Consider the following 17,251-nt stretch of genomic DNA (forward strand, 5'->3'; position numbering starts at 1 on the left):
TAGGCTCCGGGAGTTTAAAGGAGGGGTAGCCTTCCGGCTAAATAAAGAACCGATTTCCTTAGGGTGAATTTAAAGGCGTGGTGGCACATGCTTGCAATCCCAGCACTTGGGAGGCTAAGAAGGCAGGATCGCGCGGCTTCAAAGCCAGCCTCAGCTACTCAGTGAGGCTCTCAGCAACTTAGTGAGCTCCTGTTTCCAAATAAAATATATGATAGGTCTGGAAGTGTGGCCCATAGGCAGAAGGCCCCTGGGTTCCATCCCCAGTACCACAAAATACAAAACAAAAAACAAAGGAGTGACTTAATTCTGTTTACCTTTTTTAATTTTTATTTTTGATCTAGGAGTTGAACGCAGGTACACTCTACCTATGAGGTTTACCCCCAGTCCCATTTTATTTTTTTGTTTTGAAACCAGGTCTTGCTATGTTGCTGAGGCTGTCCTTGAACCTGCGATCCTTCCAGGTACTGGGATTACAAGCATGCACCACCATGCCCAGCTTGGGATTTACATGCTATAAATATAATTCAGTGTATAATATGAAACCTAGATTAGGATAGGGTAGTAGTGGATGAAGGAGCTTAATAAGGAGGCTTTACCAGGATCTGAGATCTGAGTGAGATTTGATGGTGTCTGGCTGGGTTGTTACAGGAACAATAAACAAAGATCTTGGAGATGGAATGAACAGGATTTGCTGATGCACTGAATTTTGGTTGCTCCCTTTATTAAAGTTGGTGGCGAGAAAAACAAAGGAATCAGGAGTTAGCCAGGGATTATAAATGAATGGGAGGAGGTACAAATTTAGAGTAGGGGATTAAGAATTAAAGGATGAAGCTGAATGTGGTGGTGCATGTCTATAATCTCAGTACATGGGAGGATGATACAGGAGGATGAAGGTTCAAGGCCAGTCTTAGCAACTTAGTGAGGCTATGTTTCAAAATAAAAAAGAAAAAAAAAAGGGGTGGGGTATAGCTTGGAGGTAGAATGGCCCTAGGTATTCAGTCCCTAGTTCCAGATCAGAGGGGGTGGGGAGAGAGAGAGGAGGAGGAGGAGGAGAAGGAGGAGAAGAAGGAGGAGGAGGAGGAGAAGAAGAAGAAGAAGAAGAAGAAGAAGAAGAAGAAGAAGAAGAAGAAGAAGAAGAAGAAGAAGAAGAGGAGGAGGAGGAAGAGGAAAGGAGGAGGAAAAAAGAAAGGAAAGGAAAGAAAATAATTCAAGTACTAGAGAAATGGGGTGTGAGATAGGTTGTATAACACACCCTCAGACATCCACATTCCAATTCCAAGAACCTGTGCATATGTTTTACCTTGTATGGTATTAGGGACTTTGAAGATGAGCTTAAATCAAAGATGTTGAGATGGGAAGACTATCTTCCAGTACCCAGGTAGCTTGTAAATCACAGGATTTATATAAGAGGAAAGCAGTGGATCAGAGTATTTCTACCACCAAATGCCAGCCACTTCTAGAAGCTGGAAGAGGTAAGAAACAGATTTTCCCCTGGACCTCTCAGAGGGAACCTGTCATGGCAACACCACAATTTTAACTGTGCAAGATGCATTTGGATTTCTGACTTATAAAATTACTCTGAATTATAAAAGAATAAGTAAGAAAAGATAGGAAATTAATGGGGGATTGTATCAAGGGAGAACATCAAAGAGTTTTTTGTTTGTTCATTTTAATTTAATTTAATTTATTTATTTATTTTTTGGTGGTACTGGGGGTGGAACCCAGAGGCTTTTTACCTCTGAGCTATACTCCCAGACCTATTTTATACTTTATTTGGAAACAGGGCCTCACTAAGTTGCTGAGAGCCTCACTAAGTAGGTGAGGCTGGCTTCGAACCTGTGCAATCCTCCCGTCTCAGCCTCCCAAGCGCTGCTTTTTTGTTCATTTTGAAACTGGAAAGGACTTAGGGTATGGGGGCTACTGGTTTTTATTGAAGGTCAGGAAGTGTGGAGATGTTTAGAAAAAGGTTAGGAATAGAGGTAATTTATTGATTGTAAGGCTAACTTCCAAAAAGCACAAGAGCACTTTTGGATAAGAAAATGGATGGGAATGGGTCAAAATCACATGCATTTATAGCTTTGCTTATATTTACTTTTTTTTTTTTTTTTTTTTTTTTTTGGTCACTGAGAAAATAGATGCAATCAAAAGGAACTTCCAGGCCGGGCATGGTGGCACTCTTGTAATCCCAGCATTCGGGAGGCAGAGACCAGAGAATCTTGGTTCATGGACATCCTGAGCTACTTAGTGAGGCCCCTTGCAACTCAGTGAGACCCTGTTTTAAAAATAAAGAGTAAAAAATTAGGGCTGGGGGTGTCACTCGGAGGTAGAATGCCCCTGGGTTCCATCCCCAGTACCACCAAAAATAAAAAGGAACTTCCAGATCTGTCTATCATCACTGCCCAAATCCCTTAAAGAACTCTTTATCACCTGTTAGTATGTTTGTACCGCTCACTCCCTTATCTGAGGACAACTACTCCACTCAAGTCCTAGATTCCACCTGCTCTTTCTTGTCCAGGAGACCACAGCAGGAATTTTCCCAACATCCTTAGTTCCCCGGTCTATTGGACTTTACTATTGACACAAGTTATCCTCCAAATACAGCAAGTGTATCTCCTTTTCAGCATTTCCCCCCACCAAAGTTCCCTTTGCTTAGATTGCTCTTTGCCCAGAAATTTATTTGCATAGCTATTTCCTCACCTCCTTAGTTTTTTTTTCTTCCATTTTTCTTAGAATCGTACATCTATTCCAAGTAGCCTTTCCTTTTTCTCTACCTGGGTAATTAAAAATCAGCTGTGTGTAGTGGCTTATGCTTATCATTCCAGTACTTGGGAGGCTGAGACAAGGAAGATGGCAGGTTTGAAGTCAGCCTCAGCAACTTAGGCCCTCAGCAATTTAGTGAGGCCTTGTTTCAAAATAAAAAACAAAATGGGGCTGAGGGTAGAGCTTAGAGGTAAAACCCCCTAGGTTCAATCTCTAGTACAAAAAGTTTGTAGTTAATTTTTTAATTTTATTACTACTTGATAATTTTGAAAATTATTTTATTAGTGTATTGTGATTATGTATCATAGTGAAGTTTAATGTGATAAAAACATACATGTACACAACTGTGTATTTTTCCCCACATCCCATCCCACTCCCTACCTCCTCACACAACTGAGTGAGATTGGTAGTAATACTTTAACATATTACTACAATATTATTTGGACTGTTTCCTTCTTCAAACCTCCCTCTTCCCCTCCCTATCCTTTAACCCCCTTCAACTGTTCTACAGGTCTCTCTCTGCATTATTTAAGGTTCTTTATAGTTCTTATTTTCTATCTAGCTTCTACAAATGTGAGAAAACATACCACCCTTGAATTCCTGAGACCCAGGTGTCCATCAGTAAATGAACGAATAAAGAAAATGTGATATATGTACACAAGGGAGTTCTATTCAGTCAAAGAGAGGAACAAAAGAATGGATGGAATTACATGATAATTTGCTTATTGTCTATCTCTAGATCCTTGGCTACTGTTCAGAATTGCACATCCATTCCAAATATCCTTTCTCTACTTATATAAGTTCAAAATTGTACTTAATTTCTAAATTTTACTACCACCTGATAATTTATTGCTTGTCTCTCCTAGAATAAAAGTTGCATGAGGCAAGGCGTGGTGGTACATGCTTATAATCTCAGCATTTGGGAGGCTAAAACCAGAGGATCACGGTTCGCGGACAGCCTCAGCTATTTAGTGAGGCCCTTTGCAACTCAGTGAGACCCTGTTTCAAAAATAAATAGGGGGTGTAGCTTGGAGGTACAATGCCCCTGGCTTCCATCCCCAGTACCACACACAAAAAAAGTTGCATGAGGATAGGTCAGTTTATCATGGCTGTATCTCATGACCTAAAACAGTGATCAGTCAGCACACAGAATTTCCATGCTTGCTTACAAATGGATGACTGAAATGTTTAAGACAGTTAAGGTCAACTACTCTTTCAGAAAAATTGGTGGTAGAAGAGAAAGGGGACAATAGAAGAGGAAGAGAAAGTTTAAAAAAGAAACATGGATAGTAAAGATGATGATTCAACATTCATAGATATTGAACGATCCAACATTATCTATTGCCTTAACAGGTCTCTTCCTCTGGAATTTGCCTCCAGACTTTTCCTTTGAGAAATCCATTCTTTTCCCTGGTTCCTTGAGGTTCAGGCAGATAGACTGTGGACTCCACCTTAATATTATTGATATTTTGTAGCAGATGATTCTTTGTCATGGGGGCTGTTCTGTCCATCATGGTATACATAACTGTATCCCTGGCCTCTACCCACCAGATGCCAGTACTCCCCCCCCCCAGTTATAGCAACCCAAAGTGTCTCCAGATGCTGCCAAATGTTCCCCAGGGGGCAAGATTGCCCCATTTGAGAACCACTGAGATAGACTGACCAACCCAAAACTCCAAAGCTGTGAAAGCAATGCAAGCCTTCCTACAAGCTCATCTCATTTCTCTGACCCTAGTAACTGGCTGATTTAGAGACACATAACCCTATCCAAATAGGCAGCTAATATCAGAGCTGTCAAATAATATCCAAATATCAGAGCTGCCAAATGGGGCTCTTTTTTTTTTTTTTCTTCTTGTACTGGGCATTGAAACCAGGGGCATTCTGCCTCTAATCTATACCTACAGCCTTTAAAATTTTTTTTTTGTTTTTAAACAGGGTCTTTCTAGGTTGTTGATGGTCCCACTAAATTACAGATATTAGCCTCAAAAATACTGAGATTATAGGCATATGCTATGATGTCTGGCTTGAAGGGTTTTTGAAGATATTGACAAGAGCAGCTCTTTGTACTGGAATGCTAAGTTAATAGGTAGTAGGTATGGTGTTGTCAGCAAACATTTTGCCAGTTTTTAGAGAGTATCTGTCAGAAAATGAAGTCAGCCAGGTAAAGCACATGGGTGAGAGGAAAGACTCCAGAAGACATGATTGGAATATTTAATTCCTGTTTGGGCCAAGGCCATCTACATCTTTGACCTTTACTGCCCTGTGATATAATAGTCTATTTTTAACATAGGCCAGTGAGAAATGAATTGCTGTGATTTGTATCTGAATGGGACCTGGCTGGAGGAAACTTGTAGGTCAGAAGAAGGAGCCAGGGATGGGAGAGGGTATAACTCATGGGTAATATCCTAGAAGAGACAGAATGGGAGGAGAAAAGGACAGTATAGTCTATGAGAAGTGTTGGATGGTAAAGGACAAAGGTAAATAGATATAAATGAACATAGAAGTGGAGGGCCAGGAAGCCAGAGAATTCCCCTCTGTTTACATTATATGCTAAGGAAAAGAAGAAGGGATGAAGGGGGAATGGATGGTTTGAGAGGAGCAAACAGAAAATGTGAGAGAATGAAAATGGTACCAACTGCAAATGAAAGAAGATGGTGAAGAGCACCCCACCTCTAGGCATGTATCCAAGAGACTTGAAAGAAACAGCTGAAGGGTTATTTGCACAAGCATGTTCATAGCAGCACTAATCAAAATAACCAAGAGGTAGAAGCTACCCAAAGTCCATCGTTGGGTAAATAGATGAACAAGATGTGACATAGACATGTGCTATGGCTTGGAAGTGGCCCCCAAAGGCCCATGTGTTAAAGGTTTGGATGCAAGCCTCTGGAGCTTTGGGGAGGTTGTGGAACCCTTAGGAGGTAGGGCCTAGTTGTAGAAAGTTAAGTCACTGGGGATGTGCCCTTGAAGGGGATATTGAGACCCTGAACCCTTCTCACCCCCCTCCTTCCTGGTCACCATGAGGTGAACAGAGCTTGTCCACCATGATGCACTGTGCTACCACAAGCTCAATGCAATGGGACCGAGTGACCTTGGACTGAAATCTCTGAAGCCATGAGCCAAAATAAACTTTCTCTCCTTTACATTTTTTATCTTAGATATTTTATCTCAGTGATAAAATGCAAAGACAATATGTCATGGGATATTACTCAGCCTTCAAAAGGGAGGAAATCCTGCCACATGCTACCACTGGAGGGGCATGGAGGATATTAAGCTAATGAAATAAGCCAGTCACTAGCTGGGTATGGTGGCACACGCTTGTAATCCCTGCGCTTGGGAGGCTGAGACAGGAGGATCGCATGGGTTTGAAGCCAGCCTCGGCTACTTAGTGAGACCCTGTTTCCAAATAAAATATAAAATAGGTCTGGGAGTATAGGCTGGAGGTAGAAAGCCTCTGGGTTCCACCCCTAGTACTACCAAAAAAAAAAAAAAGGAAATAAGCCAGTCACAAAAAGACAAATATTGTATGATTCCATTTATATGGGGTATCTAAAGTAGTTAGATTCATATAAACATAGAACAGAATGGTGGTTGTCAAGGGGTGGGGAAAGAGGAAAGTAGGAATTTGTTGTTTAATGAATATGTAATTTAGCTTTACAAGGAAAAAAAATTGAATTCTTTTGTATGATCGTGTGAATATCGTTAATCCTACTGAGCTGTATGTTTAAAAATGGTGGCAATGGCAAATTTTATGTTATACATATGGTTTTATTTTATTATTTTTTTGTAGTGCTGGGGATGGAACCCAGGGATATGATACCTCTGAGATACACCCCCAGCCCTATTTTTTAGTCGTTTTAGTTTTGAACCAGTGTCTCACTCAGTTGGGAAGGGCCTTGCTAATGTGAAGGGCCTCACTAAGTAGTTGAGGCTGTCTGCAAATCATGATCCTTCAGTCTCCTTCTCCCATATGCTGGGATTACATGTGTGTGCCACCACCGCTGGCCATGTGTTGTTTTTTTAAACCACAATTTGAAAACCAATGAAGGAAAATAGATGCTGAACAGCATATCTGGTCTAGGAAAAAGTGAAGAGAGGAAATTTGTGGTCACCTATGGGCAGGGTTTTGTTTTTTAATAGTTTAAATAGTTGAACAGAGAAAATTAATAGCTAGATCGAGGATATCGTGGGAAAGGAGGGGCAGGCGGGGGTAGGCGTCAGCCGCACAGTGTAAGGGAAAGGTTTGGTGGTGAGGGAGCTGAATCTGTGAGTTGGGAATTTGGCTAAATTGATCAAGAAGTGAGATCCAGAAATGAGTAACTGTTAAATCATTAAGTCTAAAAACCCTAGGACCATGTCTGTTATTCAATAGTTTATTGTGTCTAGGAAAAAAAATTCACATTATACAAGTGGGTTTTGTTTTTATTTGAATGGCTAATGTACACATCACTAAATGACATTTTTACAAACAACTGGAGCTTATGATATTGTTCAGGAAATATTCAAAGCTTGAATTGTACATCAAATTTCTAGAATAAAATTTGACTCATGCCGGGCACGGTGGCGCATGCTTGTAATCCCTGCACTTGGGGATCCTCCTGTCTCAGGAAGATCACGCAGGTTTGAAGCCAGTCACGCTGGCTTAAGAGACCCTGTTTCCAAATAAAAACATATAAAAAATAGGTCTGGGAGTGTAGCCCAGAGGTAGAAGGGTTTCCAGGAACCCCAGTACCACCAAAACAAACAAAAAATTTTGACTCATAATTTTCATAAAACTTGTGCAAAGTAGAATTACTGAGTGATTATGGAAAGGCAAAGTATACGCAGTATTGTGAGAAAAACTCAACCCTAAGGGGAATAAAAGTGAAGAGTTTAGCCGTATCAGAAGGAAGTTACTATTAAAATAAAGCCAGGCTTTCCCAAAATATATGCCCATCATAACCACAGGAAATACTTCATACTTATTTTTAATAATTAAAGCCACATTATGACCAAAAGCATATGGTAACAGTAAGTATGCAGTTTGCAAAGAGAAGATGGATGTAGATCCAAGGATGGCTTTTCTGTGCCTTCCTTAAGAAGGTGATGCTTCTGGAGCTATGTAAGATGACAGCCACAGCCTGACATAGAAGGTCACAAACAGGACTTCGGCCAGTCTTTGCAGAGAACGTGGTGGGGAATCTGGCTCCTGTCTTTTCTGTCACGCCGACTTTCTTTGTTTGGCTTGAGAATAAGTGCAACTAGAAAGTGATAGCTTATGAAATTTTTTCACTGATGTTGGGACCACACGATGATATTAACATGGTTTCTTTCCAACCAATGCTCAGTTGGATTCCACGCCCGAAGCCTACTGAAATAGATCGTTTCTGTTAGGCAGTGGCATGAACAGTAGCAGTGCAACTCAAAGCTTAAACAGTGAGCATGCTGACAGTCTATATTTCAGTTATAGCTATTATAAAGCCTATTAGAAAACATCATTTGCCAGTATGGTGGTACACAGTTATAATCCCAGTACTTGGGAGACTGAAACAGGAGGATTGCAGGTTCATGACCAATCTCTGTAACATAGCAAGATTCTCAGCAACCTAGCAAGACCCCATCTCCAAAACAAACAGCTGGGCGTGGTAGCACACACTTGTAATCTCAGCATTCGGGAGGCTGAGAACGAATCGCAGTTCACGGACAGCCTCAGCTACTTAGGGAGGCCCTCCGCAACTCAATGAGACGCCGTTTCAAGATAAAGAATAAAAATTAGGGCTGGAGGGGTGTAGCTCGGAGGCACAATGCCCCTGGGTTCCATCCCCAGTACCACAAAAAACAAAACAGAACAAAAAACAAAACAAAACAAACAAAAACAGAGCTGATGGTATAGCTTAGAGGTAGAATGCCTCTGAGTTCAGTCCCTACTACCACAATAAAAAGAAAAAGGAAAGAGAAAGGACAGACAGAAAGAAACCATTTTGTTAATAGGGTATGGAACAAATAATAACTATAGTTTACATTAGTAAATACAAATAAAACCAAGTGAGGGAAAAATGGAAGAAATATTTTCATTCTCTCTTATTTACTTAGTCATTCAACAAATATTTATGCAATGGCTTTCCTCTGGTTCTCATGGTTTGGATTCAAGATCCCAGTGGCATGATGTCCTCACGCTCCTTTTCTATGACTCCCTGGCAGCAAGTAACTTTTCTTCCTCAAGCGTCACACCATTTTTCTGTACCTTGTTTATGGTACTTATCCTTAAAATATGATATGTATAAATCTTTTTTTTTTTTTGTAGTACTGGGGGTGGAACCCAGGGGCTTTCTATCTCCAGGCTACACTCCCAGACCAATTTTATATTTTATTTGGAAACAGAGTCTCACTAAGTTGCTGAGAGCCTCAAGTAGCTGAGGCTGGCTTAGAACCTGTGCAATCCTCCTGTCTCAGGGATTACAAGTGTGCACCACCACACCCAGTGATATGTATACATCTTATTTGCCTTAATTAATAAGCTCCAAGAAGGCAGAGGTGTATCTTTATTTCATTCTTATTTTTATTTTTATTGGTACTGGGGATTGAACCCAGAGGTATTTTTCCTCTGAGCTACACCTCTAGCACTTTTTTATTTCTTATTTTGAAACAGAATCTCACTAAGCTACAGAGAGCCTCACTAAAATGCTGAGGGTGGCCTTGAACCTATGACCTTCCTGTCACCATGCCTGGCTTATTTTTTATTTATTTATTTATTTATTATTATTATTATTATTGGTGGTATTGGGGTTCCTGGAAGCCCTTCTACCTCCGGGATACACTCCCAGACCTATTTTTTAAATATATTTTTTATTTGGAAACAGGGTCTCTTAACCCAGTGAGGCTGGCTCCAAACCAGCCCAATCCTCCTGTCTCCACCTCCCAAGCATGGGGATTACAAGCGTGTGCCACCAGGCCCAGCCCTATTTTTTTATTTTGAGACAGAGCTTCACTAAGTTGCCCAGGCTGGCATCAGACTTACAATCCTCCTGTCATAACCTCCTAAGTACTGGGATTACAGCTATGTACCACTAAGCCCGGACACTTTTTCTTCTTCTACTAGGTAATTACCATTAGCATATAGGAACAGCAGGGCAGCTGCTATTTACCCATTCTTTAAATATATTTCCCTTGACTTCTTATTTCTACCTCTTGCTATTTTATGCGGTCCTCTTTGTAGAAGAACTCCTAGAGAGAGCAGTCTGTAGCTGACATCTGCAGTTTCTCCCTCATAATCTCTTGAGCTCATTCCAGTCAGGCTTCTGTCTCCTTCCTTCCTGCCCAAACTGTTCTTTCAAGTTCACCAACAAAATTTGTGCTGCTAAACCTAATGGTCAGTTTTCACTGTTCATCTTTTGTGACCTATACACAGCATTGGGCAGAGTTGGTCCCTCCCCCTCTATAAACTTCTTTCTTCACTTAATGTCTACAACACCAGCCCTGGGGCATGTCTTCTGCATCCAAGCCTGCTTCTGCTTCCCATACTTGGCCAGTTCTTTCTAGATCCAAGGCTCCTGGAGTTAAAGGATCTAAGACTCAGGACTTGGACTTTATCTCTTTCTTAGCTTCTCTAAGTCCCCTTGATGATTGTACTCAGTCTCATTGTTGTTTACGTTCAGTTACTGACAAGTCCCACATTTGTGTCTCTAGCCTGGACCCATTGTCCGCAGTACAGACTTGTACATCAGCTGCTTTCTCAACACTTGGATATGTTAGTTATCTCATCTCACACTTAACATACCCAAAGTGGAACTCTCAATTTTTTCTTGGTGGTACTGGGGATTGAATCCAGGAGCAGTTTATGCCCATGCCCCGATTTATTTTTTTTGGAAAAGGGTCTTGCTAGGTTGCTGAGAGTCTTACTACATTTCCGAGGCTGTCCTCAAACCTTTAATCCTTCTGTCTCAGCTTCTCTAGTAATTAGATCACAGGTATGTGCCATCATGCCTGGCAGTCTCCGTCATCTTAATGGCAACTCCATCCTTTCAGTTGCTTAGGCCAAAAAACCCCAACATCATCCTGGACACCTCTCTCTCTCTCTCTCTCTCTCTCTCTCTCTCTCTCTCTCTCTCTCTCTCTCTCTCTCTCTTGTTTTGATACAAATGGTCAGAGAAACCTACTGTTACTGTCTTAAAAATGCCTGCAGAATATGACCTTCTCTCTCCAGCCTGGCGATGGCCACTCACAATTTCTTGCCTCGGTTAAAGGAATAGCCTTCTTACTAGTTCTCCATCTCCTTCCCCGACCTCCCTACAGTCTTTTCTTGACATAGTAGTGAAGATGACTGTGATGGTCCTTGGCTTACAACTCCAATGGCTCCCATCTCTGTAGGAAAACTCACTACGATGACCGAGCATACTCTATGCTATCTCCTCTCTCCATCCCTCAGCTCTCTGATCCCACTTCTCCTACTTGCCGCCTTGGTTAGTTCACTTGAGCCCACCCTTGCCCCTCGCTGTCCGTGTGACACAGCAGGCACACACTGCTCGTGGCCTTCGAACTTGCTCCTCTTCCTCCTCAAATGCTCTTCCTCCACGTGGCCAGGTGGCTCCTTCATCCCCCTAGCATTTTCTCAAATGCTATTTTCTTGCAACTGTGTTCTCTCTATCCCCTTTGCTGGCTTTATTTCTCTCAATAAGACTGATCATCTTCATATTTATTTTACTCTTAATCATTTTGCTACCCATTTAAATATATGTTAAATGGGTGAATAGATTTTTATTTTATTTATTTTATTTATTTATTTATTTATTATTTTTTTGTGGTACTGGGGTTCCTGGAAGCCCTTCTACCTCTGGGCTATAATCCTAGACCTATTTTTACACTTTTATTTGGAAACAGTGTCTTCTAAGCCAGCGTGCGCGGCTGGCTTCGAACCTGCACAATCCTCCTGTCTCTGCCTCCCAAGTGCGGGGATTACAAGCGTGCGCCACCACGTCCGGCTGTGAATAGATTTTTTAAAAAACTAGGAATATAAGTTGGCAATACGAGGCAGGCAAAGTGTAACAATGTTATGCATGATTACTAAAGATTTCTGCAGTAGTCAGAGCTATATATACTTAGTGCTATGCCTATTGATAAAAATTGAGGGAAATCTTGACATATAAATTAATAAAAGTATTTAAATTCATTAGATACCAGTTGGTCTTTTCATCAGCTTGCTGGGTTGTACGGATCAATGGAATACACTTCACACGTTTCTAAATGAAGCACTTCTTTAGGGCTTCTATTTGTGGAATAATTGCTAAGTGGAAGAAATGAGAAAAGAAAGTCAGATCTTCACTCATTGACTGTGACTACCATAAAGAGGTATTGATGGTTTGCTTCCTGTAATTCTGAAGACATGACAAGTACTTTTCATAAGTGATTTCATCGTATTGTCTTAAATATCCTATGAAGTAAACATCAGAACCTCATTTTTTGAAAGACACATAAAACGTAAATAACTTGCTACTGTGGTAAGTGTCCAAGTCAGATGCTGACACTAGATAGGTTTATCCTATGTCTAGGACTCAGTGGCTAACAATTATGATTTTAAAATCTAATAAAAAATTAAAAAGTTTTTATTTTAGGATATTTATCTTAACTTTACCCCCCTTTGGGACACAATTTTCATTCCAACTTAAAAGGAAATTTTTATATTTGATGTTTAATTCAAAATCTTTACATACTCTTACAGCATTAAAACCATTTTCAAGATAATGATTCTACTTTTATTCCTTGGAAGGACCTGTGCTCTACTGTGCTGTGGTGTGTGTGTGTGTGTGTGTGTGTGTGTGTGTGTGTGTGTGTGTGTGTTGCTGGAGATTGGACCCAGAGCTTCGCTTTTGCTAGGGAAGCACTCTACCTCTTAGCTACACCTGCAGTCCTACTATGCTTCTAAAGCCACTTTGCCAGGTGTGATTATGATGTCATGTAGAGTTCTGAATAAATTATCAGGAAAGAAAGATTACTGCAAAGGCTACTTATAGCATATCATTTACTATGATATTTGAGAGGTCAGCTTATAGAAAATATGTCAAAAATATGACAAAATGGTAATTTTAAACAAATGTAAGATTTAGGCCTTGTTGAAATACCTTATATACCTAAAGAAAAAAACATAGTCTTTTTCAATTGCTTGAGTGGACTTTAAAAATACTTAGTTTTAGCCGGGTGTGGTGGTGCACACTTGTAATCCCTGTGCTTGGGAGGCTGAGACAGGAGGATCACACAGGTTCAAAGCCAGCCTCAGCTACTGAGTGAGGCTCTCAGCAACTTAGTGAAACCCTGTTTCCAAACAAAGTATAAAATAGGTCTGGAAGTATAGCCTGGAGATAGAGAAGCCCTTGGGTTCCACCCCAGTACCACACACACAAAAAAAATATTTAGCTTTGTCAGTAGACATCCATTTTTTTGTGTGGGTCTGAGCTATACCCCCTGCCCTATTTTTTATTTTTTTATTTTGAAATGGGGTCTCACCAAGTTGCAAAGAGCCTCACTAAGTAGCTGAGGCTGTCCATGAACCGCGATCCTCCAGTCTCAGCCTCCCAAATGCTGGGATTAGGAGTGTGCACCACCACACCCAGTGACATTCATTTTTAAATGATTTATTACTCATCTAATTTACAAAAAGTATTCAGTGCAGCTCAGATGTCTATATCCATTATTAGAAAACAAATTAGAGTAGGTTATAAAAAGAAAATAAGTAAGCAACACTTAGGAATCTTATTTAACATACATATTTGGTTCATATTAATTGAAGCACTTACATATAATATGAATTAACATATTAATAAACAATAATAATAAGACTGGTGTATTATTTGAGCTTGTAGGTATTCCCCCAATCTGTGAATTTTCCTATACATGCAATACTCTGATACCAAGCTCAGTAGAATGAAGGAAAGAGATAGAGACCACATTTTCTATTTATTAAATTTTTAATTACTCTAGGCTAAAATTATCCTCTAACTTCCTGTGAGGAAAGCCATTCCAATGACAAATGACAGCCTATTTTTTTTTCTTGAGATCTTTTTGTCTCTTAAATTTTATGAAACATTCTCTCTCCTAGTTTTCAACCACGGTCTGTTTCTTCCCCTTCTCCCTTTTTTAAGCATTACTGTCCCTCAGAGATTCTTTCTCCCTATTTTGACCTATTAGATCCCTATTTTGACCTTTTCCATTCTTTTTGGCCTCAAAGATTCTACTGTGACATTACTGTGACCATCCTGAATCCACCCTCTCTGGAAATTGAACCCAGGGGCATTCTACCTCTGAGCGACACCCAGCTCTTTTTATTTTTAATTTGGAATCAGGGGCTTACTAAATTGCTTAGATTCTCACTAAGTTGATGAGGCTGGTCTCAAACCTGCAATCCTCCTACCTCAGCTTCCCAAATACTGGGCGTATAGGCTAGTAGAGCCACCATGCCCAATTCTTTCCTCATACTAGTGAAGCTACCTTTTAAAATGGATGCCATGATCTTTTTTTTTTTTTTTGTGGTACTGGGAATGGAACCCAGGGGCATTCTACCTCCGAGCTACACCCACAGCCCTATTTCTTTATTCTTTATTTTGAAGCAGGGTCTCACTGAGTTGCAAAGTGCCTCACTAAGCATTAGCTGAGGCTGTCCTCGAACCATGATCCTCCTGTCTCCGCCTCCTGAATGTTGGGATTACAAGTATGCACCACCACACCCAGCTTGGATGCCATACTCTTCATCCTTGCTTTGCCCTGCTGCTTTGGTTTTGAGCCTAATACTGCCTCTTCTTTTGGAATGCAAATCTGAACACCTTATCTCCCTGCCTAAAGACTTAGAGGACTTGCTCCAGTTCCTTGTTGTGGCACAGAAGGATTTTGATGGTTTAACTCCTCATGACTATAGATTTCCCTAGTGTCCATTAAGTGGAACATTAGTTGCCTCAGTGCACTTTGATTAGGCATACATTTGAACTTACCGTTCTCTTTGTTTTAATATCATGAATGTGGTGGCAATAACCAAGAGGACAAGAAATACTGATCCTGCAGCAATACCTAAGGGGGGGAAGACAGTGAATATCAACTGCAAGAAAACTATGACCTACATTGCTACAGACTGATGGTGGGACCTACTGCAGTGGTGGGGGAATTGCTGTGTGACTTTTATGCTCAACTCTCTCAATCATAAATGAATCATTGTAATTGGGCTTAAGAGTTTGCTGATTTGCTTTAGTGCATATTTCATCTAGAAAGCACCAAGTACTTGACCATCGGGTCCCAGCCAACTTTCCATTGAGTTTCTCAGTTCCTTTTAGTTTTGTTAGTAACATTCTTGTCACTGGGGTGAACTTAGGAGAATAGGACACCAGGATCTCATGATTTTTAATAATAGTATTTGACTTTCGGTTGTGAAATACACTTGCCACAGCAGAATAAGGCAACCACTTTCAATAGTACCAAATCATTGAAAACACCAAAACAAAATTTCAATTAAAAAATCAGGAACGTTTAACTATATAGTATTTGGTTGGATAAATCACTTATCCAACTCTATCCCAAAAGGACATTTTGTAATATGACATGTACATTAAAATATCCTTAAAACACCAAAGAAGATCATATGTAATAAACTAAAATAAAAATATTGACAAGTAGTATATGGAACATCTAATATTTTTAAAACATTATAAAGTTTATCTTCAAATATTTATGAAAACTTACCAGAAAGAAGAGGAGCCTGTAAACCTAAAGGTAATGTAAAACCATAAAAATATCAGTCAAAACATGATTCAGTTTAACCCCAGCCCCATTAATCTCTGGTAATGTGCCAAAAGTCAACACTCAGCTCCCTTCTAAGTCTATTGATGAAGTATTGGATATCTGAGTTATACTCACTCTTTCATATAACAACTCACTGGATTTTTTTTTTTTCACTTTAATTAGGTAGTTGGGGGAGTTCACTGATGGAAAACAACAGTATACTCAACTTTATAATCAGTGATTTCTAAGGATCAAATGCAAACATGAACTATTCTTAAGGTCACCCCTAAGGTGATCTAACCTGTTTTTAGAGCTCCTGTCAAATGGTGAACATGTACAGATAATAGCTTAGCAAGGAGGAACGTCTCTGCAGCAACCCATTTCAACTGGGAGGCTCTTGGCTTTGTATTTTTTCTCCTGTGACGTTAGTGTTCCTCTCTCTTTAATTTAATTTAATTTACTTTCTGAATCCTCAGAATTCTGCTTTTACTAGGATAGACTACCAGCTTCAAGTATGTCCACTGAAAGCCCAGCAGTTTCCAATATGGAGGTGGCCCCTTGAGCTCTTCCCTCCTTGGCCAGGTGGGAACACTTACGGGACTTGCAGGTGGCCAGCGGAGGGTTCCATTGGTGGTCGCCCTGGCACTGGCTCTGGGGGCTTCCCTCCAGGGTGTACCCATCTTCACACTCCAGGGTCACAATCGCTCCATACTGATACATTCTCCCGGGCTCCAGCCCCTTCTGGATTCCATGGGTAGTCTCTGGGAAGCTACAGTTGACTTCTGCAATTTAAGGAACCTAGTTGCAGTGGAATCATAGTTTGTCCTTTTACTAAGGAAGCAGAAGCTGCCTTTAATGGAAACATTTGTAAAGCCAACTTATTTTATTGTCAGTAAGCAAAGCTTCATTGAAATAGCCTAACACAACATTCCAAGGCACAGTCTTTTAGTATCAGCTATCCTTCTTAATAACCTCCAGTTAAGCCAGGCATGGTGGTGTATAACTGTAATCCCAGTACTTGGGAGGCTGAGACAGGAGAGTCATGGGTTTGAGGACACTCTCAGCAACATTACAAGACTTTCAGCAATCTAGTGAGACCCTGTTTCAGAACAAAAAAATAAAAAAGGGCTAGAGGTATACCTTTGAGGTGAAATGCCTCTGTCTCCAATCCCCACTACCACTAAATGAATGAATGAATGAATGAATATTAAAAATAAGATAACGTCCAGGTAATTTAAACCAGGTTGTTTTCTTCCTTTTTCTTTTTTGCTTCCATATCTATACCAACGGCACTGGATCATCCCAATGGCTTCTTATAAAAATAGTGAGGGATTAGCCGGGCATGGTGGCACACACTTGTAATCCCCGCTCTTGGGAGGCAAAGACAGGAGGATCGCGCAGGTTCAAAGCCAGCTTCTCTGGCTTAAGAGACCCTGTTTCCAAATAAAAATATAAAAATAGGTCTGGGAGTGTAGCCTGGAGGTAGAAGGGTTTCCAGGAACCCCAGTACCACCAAAATAAATAAATAAATAAATAAATAAATAAATAAATAGGGCCAAATGGGTAAAATTAAACATTTTTAATTGCAGAGCCTTTTCCTGCTTCTAGTCTTACTTTCTAACCCTTCACACATGTGTGTGTTTTCATTCTTTCTTTCACATTTCAGCACAGGTATCCATAGTGAGGAATCTTAGGTTTGAATTCTAACTCTACTACTTCCTAGCTGTGTGGCTTGGGTAAATCACCAATATCTCTAAGC

At 40.4% G+C, this 17,251-nt stretch overlaps 1 protein-coding gene across 1 annotated transcript in view; it reads right to left on the bottom strand.

Annotated features, from left to right (window-relative positions):
• Positions 1–11,925: 11,925 nt before the first annotated feature.
• Positions 11,926–17,251, bottom strand: part of CR2 (complement C3d receptor 2) — a gene marked incomplete at both ends in the record, with an annotated part of 30,030 nt that continues 24,704 nt past the window's right edge. The window contains 4 exon segments of the mRNA XM_080698719.1: positions 11,926–12,016; positions 14,712–14,787; positions 15,454–15,477; positions 16,089–16,274. Of these exon segments, the coding sequence (XP_080554845.1) occupies positions 11,926–12,016; positions 14,712–14,787; positions 15,454–15,477; positions 16,089–16,274 (377 nt within the window).

Source organism: Muscardinus avellanarius (genome assembly GCF_963383645.1).
Source record: "Muscardinus avellanarius genome assembly, chromosome: 7".
NCBI lineage: Eukaryota > Metazoa > Chordata > Mammalia > Rodentia > Gliridae > Muscardinus > Muscardinus avellanarius.